Source organism: Danio aesculapii, chromosome 3 (assembly GCF_903798145.1).
Source record: "Danio aesculapii chromosome 3, fDanAes4.1, whole genome shotgun sequence".
In the NCBI taxonomy this organism is placed as follows: Eukaryota; Metazoa; Chordata; class Actinopteri; order Cypriniformes; family Danionidae; genus Danio; species Danio aesculapii.
The window spans coordinates 16,325,377-16,335,465 of NC_079437.1; the positions used below are offsets into that span (position 1 = coordinate 16,325,377).

A 10,089-nucleotide genomic window follows, 5' to 3' on the forward strand; every position below is an offset into this window, starting at 1 on the left:
GAGTAAATGGAGATCAGAAAGGAGAAAGATGGAGGGTGAAGGGCTTGAGTGGTTTCATATTGCTTGAGCTCATGAGTGTTTACAAGGACTCTGTGTGTTGGAGCAAACAGTTAGCGGTCTGTGTGCCTGTCCATGTGCTCAAAGCAACCAGTGATCCTTGGCAGAGACTTGAAGCATATGAGCAAAATGAATCATCTCTCTCTCTCTCTCTCTCTCTCTCTCTCTCTCTCTCTCTCTCTCTGAGATATGTAATGGGGGGCGTATAGAAAAACACATTGCATCAGTTTGTCCTCTCTTTCATTACACCTCACTGAAGCAGAAGCTGAGGAATGATATATGAGTGAAGGAGAGTGACTGCCAGAAGACTGCAAAGAATGCCAGAGGAGATGCAGATATTTCTCTGGGCTCTATATATTATGTGTTTTATTGCTCCTTAAAAGAGTTTGGAGCCAGCAGTAATATAATAATCTTATTTACCAGTTTGATTTTTAGATATTATTATGATCACCCCCTTTATTTCTCTACATTTCAATATCGACGAACCTAAAATTAGTTTTATTATTATAATTATTATTATTATTATAGAAACATATCACATATTAATTCAATTTTGTTTAGTGTTTTATTTTTAAAAATAGTATCAATTCTCAGGTTGTCAGTCCAAACATTTAACCAAATCATTTAAATATTGATCATCACTGTGTTTTTCTTTTAAATGTATTACAGCGTAGAATATAATATTTTATGTACTGCATGACAGTATATGGTTCAAATATAAAGAGTTTTCAAGCATTAATACCAGTGCTTAATTTGTGAATTGCGAGGTCCCAGAACAGAGCTGGGTTACGGATCCGACATGTTACCCGAGGATGGAGGGGGGACAGTTGGGGAGTGTAAAGTGAACAGTCGGGGAGTCGCGGAAGAAAGTGAAAGTGAACAGCGGATAAGGGGAGGAGGGCGGTTGAGGAGGGGGATCGGTAAAATAAGGTGCTGGATCAGATTTCAGAGGTTCCGGCGTGTTCTGGCACAAATTAAGCCCTGATTAAGACACTAAAAATGTCCTACAGCTTTAATTTATTCCTCATAACATGAAATGCGTCCACTTTAATGTAATGTAATATAATGACTGTCATAATTTGTTACAGCTACTGACAGAAGAGACAGACTACGATTGAACTTCAGCTTAACAGTAGTTTATGTACCAAAGTATTTTCTCAGAAGTATTTAGAGCAAGAATCATTTGATATTTTAAAAGACTCCTAATTTAGGGATAAACATGTAGATACGAACTATTATCATTATTTTTTTTTAATCTTTATACTTTGCCACTGTCCTGCAAGCCACTGGATTTAACCCAATAATTTGTAAGGCAATTTTAATCATAAAAAAAAAAAACTGAAAAAGATTTTTATAAACACACACACACACACACACACACACACACACACACACACACATATATATATATATATACATACACACTATTTGAGAAGTCTTGTCGAATAAGTTTTAGGGACAGCAAATTATAATTTCTAGTTGACCTAGTTGCCCACCATTTGGGATCAGAAGTGGCTTATCTGAAAGGCTAAGGCCTTTAGAATATGCTTATTTTTACCAACAGAAATTTACTTAACAGAAATAAAGTACTGTATAGAATATATAGGTATAGGTGCAGCGGAAAAAGAATTAATATTGTGTATGACTCCCATGAGCTTGGAGGACTGTATCTATACATCTCTGCAGTGACTCAAATAACTTATTAATAAAGTCATCTGAAATGGCAAAGAAAGTGTTCTTGCAGGACTCCCAGAGTTCATCAAGATTCTTTAGATTCATCTTCAATGCCTCCTCCTCCATCTTATCCCAGACATGCTGAATATTGTTCATGTTTGGTGACTGGGCTGGCCAATCTTGGAGCACTTTGACCTTCTTGCTTTCAGGAACTTGATGTGGAAGTTGAAGTCTGAGGAGCACTATCTTGCTGAAGAATTTGCCCTCTCCTGTGGTTTGTAATGCAATAGTCTGCTCAAATGTCTTAAAAGTTTTAATAAGTAAAAATTAAGCGTTTAATCTTTAGGTAAATATATTTGTTTCACTAAATGTCAATGATTCACTTTTTTACTCAAATTTTCACAAAAAAAATCTGAAACATCAAAACTTTCTTGCATTTCATTCTAGAAATATAAAAATATTTTCTAAAATTTAGTTTGAAGAAGATGCCAAAAAGGCTTTTCTCATCACTGACCAATAAAACACAAGTATAAAAAGGAGAATAAAGATAGAACCAAAACAACTTACTTTCTCATAACGAGACTAAAGTTTCCAACAGCTTTTAGAGAGCATAGGATACCCACATGCAGATGTGCGAACTTTCCTTTTCATTCCAGCCATTTCGCTGCGAGCTTTTATATCGGGCCAATATGACACCTTGTTCTGCCACTGAGTGTTAGACTTTAGCTTCTATTGTTTTTGTCTAGTTCTTTCACTTTTCCTTCAATCCATTACATTTAATCTTTTCACACTTAAAAGGCTCCATTCAACTCTAAATTTGAAAGTGCCCACTGTTTGAAAGCATGATGTGCACTTTACTGCCAGTTACCATGGAAACCAGGTGATTCAAATGAAAACTTTCACGTTTGAAAGCCAGGACTGATTGGATGTGTTTTGACTTTGCTGACATTGTTTTTGCATGTGTGTGAGTGTGTGTTTATGTGGTTTATGAGGACAGTTAATTGTAAAATGAGATGGTTTATGAGGACATGCATTGTGTACTTGTAATTCGAATCGCTTAAATCATACTTAAGAGGGTCTTTCGACAACACTTTGAGGGTTGGGTTTAGGGGTAGGTTAACACCATATACAGTCAAAAAAAGTTCTGATTATTGTTTTTTGTTCAAACTACCTCTTTAAAATAAGCTGAAACAAAATATCTCGTATTTCTCTTGAGATTAAGAGAATATTTCTCATTAATCTTGAGATTTTGGGGGGATAACTTGATTGATTTATGTTCAATCCACTTAAATTTGTCAAAACCAAGTAACTGAATTGATTTGTGTTGTGACAACATGAATGAGTTGTGCCGAACCCTTCATTTTTAGTGTAATAAGTAGTTTTACAGTATATAATACATCTATGAAGAGTCCTCATAAAGTGTGTGTGTGTCTGTGTGTATGGTATTCTGTTTCGTCCTGCTCCCCATGGTGGGACTTTAGTTTTATTTTGGTTGGCTGCTTGCTGTTGGTTGATCAGAGTGTCAGAGTATAGAAAAGGATCATTGAAGCTCTAAGTGTGTTTACTAGACTATCCATCAGACAAGTGCTGAAAGCAATCAATGAGCCCACAAACACTAGTTACAATGTTCTCCCTCAGTCCAAGGGTGTCAAAATATCTATCCTGACAAGATGTGCCTGTGGAAAGATCACAAGTCATTTAATAAGATTTTACATGGTTTTTAAGTGTAGATTTGAGTTTCCTTATTTGCCAAGTGCTGTAATGAGAGATGGTTTTCCAACACCTTTTTAAACATAATAGTTTAAATAACTATTTTCTAATTTTCTGATTTACAAGACACTATTCAGCTTAAAGTGCTATTTAGAGGCTGAACTACACATTTTTTCCATTTTAAAATAAAAAAATCATTCCCCAACCAGACCTAAATAAGACTATATTTACCCATCTATCTGTCTATACATCCATCCATCTATCTGTCCATTCTCTATATTAAACTGTCCGTCCGTCCTACCTCAATATTAACCCATCCATCCAGCCTTTTGTCCATCTATCTATCCTTGATATTGACCCATCCATCCACTATATTGACCCATTTATCCAGCAGTCCATCTATCCATTCATCTTCCTTAATATTGACCCATCCAACTGTCTGTCCATCAATAACTATATTGACCTGTCCATCCATCCATCCATCCATCCATCCATCCATCCAAATGATTATCTGTCCTTCCATCCATTCATCCAGCTCTCCATTCATCTATCAATCCATTCATTTGTCTCTCCATCCATCCATCTTCAATATTGCCCCATCCATCCACCATCCTCAATACTGACCCATCCAGTTGTTCGTCTATCTATCCTTGAAATTGATCCATCCATCCATCCATCATCCTCTATATTGACCCATCCATCCAGCAGTCCATCTATCTATCCATCCATCATCCTCAATATTGATCCATCTGTCTGTCCATCCATCCTCAATACTAACCCATCCATCTGTCCATCCATCCATCCTTAATATTGACCCACCCATCGGTCTGCCATCCATCTATCTGACAATCCATCTATCCATCAGTCCTCAATAATGCCCCATCCATCCGCCTGTCCATAATCCTCAATATTGCCTCATCCATCTATCCATCCATCCTCAATACTAAGCCATCCATCTGTCCGTCCATCCATCCTCAATACTTACCCATCCATCTGTCTGTCCATTCATCCTCAATATTGACCCTTCCATCTGTCTGTCCATCCATCCTCTATATTGACCCATCCATTTGTCTGTCCATCCATCCTCTATATTGACCCATCCATCTGTCTATCCATTCACCCTCTATATGGATCCATCCATCCATCCTTCTATCCGCCCTCAATAATGCCCCATCCATCCGCCCATTCATCATCCTCAATATTGCCTCACCCATCTATCCATCCTCAATACTGACCCATCCATCTGTCTGTCCATCCATCCTCAATAGTGACCCGTCCTTCTGCTCGTCTATTATTGACCCCTCAGTTCATCAATTCACCCATCTGTCTAGCTTATTCTACTATATTTTATCCTAACAGTCAACTAGTACTCTAATGCAGTGTTTCTCAACCATGTTCCCGGAGGACTACCAGCACTGCATGTTTGGATTTCTCTTTATCTGTCACATTCATTACAGGTTTTTCAGTCTCTGCTAATGAGCCTATGGTCTGAATCAGGTGTGTTTTGGTTAAGGAGACATGGAAAATGTGCAAAGCTGGTGGTCCTCCAAGATCGAGGTTGAGAAACTGCACTAATGAGAGTTACTTTACAGTAAGTTACAAAGTTACTTGTAGTCAACAGAATATCTAAAAGCGACCATCAAAATGTCACCAAAGTCATTTATAAACTGCTCCGTGTTGAAAGGGTTATGTCTGCAGTCAAAGAAAAATCGTTTTCTGGTGGGTGTCTCCAGAAATTTCATGAAAGCCAGACAAGCTCTGATAAAATCAGTTAATTAGACAATCAATAACAATTCCAGAATGCGTTTTTTTTAAGACTAGCCCGCCCACCATATTAAGATTACAAATTAATCATGGTTAGCAGACCTCAACAAAGTGATCAGATTCTGATTAATGGCACCGTTGACATTGTGGTGATTATAGCAGTCGTGACAACTATCATTTTCAGCAGCACATTTTGAAACTGTTGTCAGTGTGGTCATTAAACATGGACACAGCAGTGGAAGCCCTTTGTGTGTGTGTGTGTGTGTCTGTGTGGTAGTGGGGGGGGGGGGTTGTTTGTGTAATCGACACACTCTTAGGCTTATCTTAGTGTCCTTGAGGTGGAAGCTTTGAGGAAACCCTGCCATACCGACGGCAGGCATTTTAGGGTGTGTTGACAGGGCTTACATCGAACGCATAGCTTAATTTATGACTGCCAGCCGGTCAGCATTTACAGTCTGTGGTGGGAAGTTTGCCGAAGAAAAAGACCATTAGGCTTAGCCAGGAGGAGTTGTCATAGTCCTAATAGTCCTGTCTTATCTTTTGAGCTGATTTAACTTCACAGTTTTAACAGTTTGAATTGAGAAACAATACATTAGAGGATGTGATTGACTTCTAGTGTGTCTCTCTTTTTTTTTTTTTGTTAAATTGAAAGGTTATTTTGTTGGTAATTCTTAAAGAGTATATATATATATATATATATATATATATATATATATATATATATATATATATATATATATATATATATATATGTGTATATATATATGTATATATATATATATGTATATATATATATATATGTATATATATATATATATGTATATATGTGAAAAAATGAAGAGTTAAAAGTTAGTTTACTTTTATGGCGAAGAATATGTTATTATAATTTGAAAATTAGTAAAATGCTTGTTTTAGAAAAAATAAATTAGACCACATACATATACACTCACTGGCCACTTTATTGGGTACACTTGTCCGACTGCTCGGTAACGCAAATTATGAATCAACCAATCACATGGCTGCAACTCAATGCATTTAGGCATGTAGACATGGTCAAGACTGCTGCAGTTCAAACCGAGCATCAGAATGGGGAAGAAAGGTAATTTACTGTAAGTGACTTTGAACATGGCATGGTTGTTGGTGCCAGACGGGCTGGTCTGAGTATTTCAGAAACTGCTGATCTACTGGGATTTTTCACACACTACCATCTCTAGGGTTTACAGAGAATGATCCAAAAAACAGAAAATATCCAGTGAGCGGCAGTTCTGTAGACGCAAATGCCTTGTTGATGCCAGAGATCAGAGGAGAATGGCCAGACTGGTTCCAGCTGATAGAAAGGCAACAGTAACTCGAATGACTACTCGTTACAACCGAGGTATGCAGAAGAGCATCTCTGAACACACAACACGTCAAACCTTGAGGCAGATGGGTTACAGCAGCAGAAGACCACACCAAGTGCCACTCCTGTCAGCTAAGAACAGGAAACTGAGGCTACAATTCGTACAGGCTCACCAAAATTGGACAATAGAAGATTGTAAAAATGTTGCCTGGTCTGAGTCTCGATTTCTGCGGCAACATTTGGATGGTAATGTCAGAATTTTGCATCAACAACATGAAAGCATGGATCCATCCTGCCTTGTATCAACGGGTCAGCCTGGTGGTGGGGGTGTAATCGTGTGGGGGATATTTTCCTGGCACAATTTGGGCCCATTAGTACCAATTGAGCATTGTGTCAACACCACAGCCTACCTGAGTATTGTTGCTGAGCATTTCCATCTCTTTATGACAGTGTACCACTTCCAGCAGGATAACGCGCCATGTCATAAAACGCAAATCATCTCAGACTGGTTTCTTGAACATGACAATAAGTTCACTGTACTCAAATGGCCTCCACAGTCCCCAGAACTCAATCCAATAGAGCACCTTTGAGATGTGGTGAAATGGGAGATTTGCACCATGGATGTGCAGCCAACAAATCTGCAGCAACTGCATGATGCTATCATGTCAATAAGGACCAAAAACTCTGCGGAATATTTCCAGTACCTTGTTGATACGTCTCCCTCCCTTTTAGAGACAGACCATTTAGAAACAGGTGGTTAATAGTTATATGAATGTAAGCTTTTGGGTCTCATTCAGCTGTCCCCCCACTTTTAGAATGTTTGCTATGGGGGGGGGGGGGGGGGGGGGGGGGGGGGTCTATTCCAGTACTAGTAAGCTGTACATAATAAAGTGGCTGGTGAGTGTGTACAGACAAGCCCTCTTTTCTCACTTATTTGGGATGTTTAAAAGAGAGTTTTAAATATTTATAATTATTTAAAGAATTTTTATATTCTCATATTAACTAATAGTCTTTGCCCATTTAAGTACAGTTTAAAATAAAATGTTAACTAAGGTTAACTAGGCAGACATGAGTGTTTTTCTGTGTCTGTCGAAAATTCTTATTGGGGCTAATAATATTGACCCTAAACATAATTTTCCCTTTCATGCAATTTTTTTTTGTGGAAACGTGTCAAGATTTGGCAGGAAGTCATGTTAGAAGTCTACCGCACATCACAACTTGTGGTTACGAATATTGCGTGATCGTGTGTAAAACGGATGAAAGGGAGTCTGGAAAGTTCCCGCGAGGAGCTCGTTCGCGCGCGCCCCGTAGTGTGAATGACACGCGCGCCGCTGGAGAGCCGTGGCTTTGTGACGCACGGGTGACCGCGGAGCTGCGCGCGGGGCTCACTATCACTTCAACACCGGAGAGCAAGAAGTACGGTAGTAATGTTGGGTTCGGAGGACCACGGGGAGACTTGTAAACGAAACGGTACCGGTAAGCACTCGTTTCACTGTACTCGTTCACTGTACTTTCATTACGACTCTCGGTTTATATAAAGGCGGCAGGTGTTCCGCTGAACCCAAAAGAGGATAAGTTTGGATGCGCGAGTATTGTCACGCTGTCAGACCAACACATGATCATAATCAGTATTTTCTTTTATTGAATACCGACTTAAATTAACTTCTGATTAAAGAATGTAAATACAAAGCATTAAAAAGTAAATCGGAGATATTGTGTAGGGAGTAGTTTTTGAGTTGAAGCGATTTTTTTGGCGTGTTTTCAGCCGAGGTCTGTGATAAAGCGCTGGTACTAAGTCATGTTTACTTTGCTGTCAAAACAGGCAATATTCCTCTGGCATACTGGAAATTGATGAAACTTCACTGAAATGCTCTGAGAGAACTCACGCTTTCACTTGCTTTAGACAAGCAGTAATACTCCGTCATGATGAATGTGCCTTGACATTTATCATATTTTTCAGTTCATTGGGTTTAGTAGAAGCACATTAGGCGGAAATATGAGGATCTTGTTGGGAAAAAAGTTTTTTGTTGTTGTTGATTTTATAGTGTATTTATATGTAAATGATTCAACTATTTTTAATATGTTTTGTATGTATTGGTTCACTGTTTTTTCTTTTTGAACTCCATGTGCCCGCGTCTTTTCTGTTTTTAGCATTTTTATGTTAACATTTTAGGCTAAAGTTTCAGAATACCTCTTAGTTCATGTAGTCTTTAAAGGGGTAGTTCACACAAAAATTTACCTTTTGCCATCACTTACAGACTTTTCACTAGTTCAAAACATATTTGAGTTTCTTTCTTCTGTTAAACACAAAAGATATTTTAAAAAATGCTGTTTGATGTCACCCATCGACTTCTATTATTAAATTAAGTTATTTTTCCTATACTATGGAAGTCAATGGGTGGCAGCCTACCAGCATTCTTCAAAATACAGTGCTCAGCATAATTGAGTACACCCTATTTTAAAAATGAATATTTGTATCTCATTTCTCAGTGAATATAGGCAAAGTATTTTTGTGCATTTTAAGCAAAATAGATTTATTAAACAGATATGTTTATTAAAGTAATATTTTTGTCACCAAATATCTTTAGAAATTGAAAGATAATAGTTAATTTCAAGCAAAATATTGCCAAAAAAAATATACAATCTACAAAATTTCAACTAAAATTTCATTTTTTTTTCTTCTCTTGATTTCTCCTCTTTTTTAAAATTTGTATTTATTATTCTTCTATTATAACATATAAATATGGCTGTACTAGTTTTTGGACTGTTATTGTAAGTTATTTTGTTAGATAAGCTCCAGATTTGGCTTCTGACCAATCTAATGTAGATGCACAAATATAATATTGTATAGCTTCCTATTGGATTTGTTGAGGGGTGTACTGCTGAGCACTGTATCTTTTTTTTTTTTTTTGTCTGTGTCTTTTTACTCTGTGTGTTTGTCTGTTTAACAACAGAAGAAAGAATCTTTTAGTCTTTTAATACAGCATGAGATCGAATATGATGAGGTGAAAAGGTTTGGGTGAACTATCCCTTTAAATATGCCATATCGGTTTGCTAGTTATGCTGTAAATCTGACATCACAACATGACTCACCATTGATTTAAACTATTATCCCTTTAAAAGGTGTCCAGCATTTCAACGGGCAGAAAAAAAGCCTTGCAATGCACTTGTATATTTTGAATATCATATTGAAAATACCCATTATAAGATGTTCACCACCTTGGTTGTGAGATGGGACTAACACACTTTTCAAACTCTAAAATTAACATGTAAAGGATACATATAGTACCTGCAGGTCAACCCCATATACGCGGCTGATTCACTGGTGCGGTCTGACTCACATTGCATAAATGCTTGCTTTCTTCACTTGATGAATTGGCATCCGGTAGGTGGATTCACAAGACTGTTTACTTTCCAGGAGAAAAAAAAAACAGTCATTCCTTATGAAGGATTTAAACTGTATTTTTTCTGTTTGGCTTATTTACTTTGTGTATTTGGTGTATATTTTTGCTCGGTGTCAGTGTTTGCTTTTCAACTTGAGAGTT

General features: G+C 37.5%; 1 protein-coding gene across 3 annotated transcripts in view; it reads left to right on the top strand.

The window, feature by feature from the left end:
* The first annotated feature begins 7,953 nt into the window (after positions 1–7,953).
* znf385c (zinc finger protein 385C) overlaps positions 7,954–10,089 on the top strand; it is a 201,773-nt gene continuing 199,637 nt past the window's right edge. For all 3 annotated transcript variants that reach the window (XM_056453257.1, XM_056453258.1, XM_056453259.1), the window contains exon 1: positions 7,954–8,020. In XM_056453257.1, the coding sequence (XP_056309232.1) occupies positions 7,972–8,020 (49 nt within the window). In that variant the 5' untranslated portion in view covers positions 7,954–7,971. The remainder of the gene's footprint in view (positions 8,021–10,089) is intronic.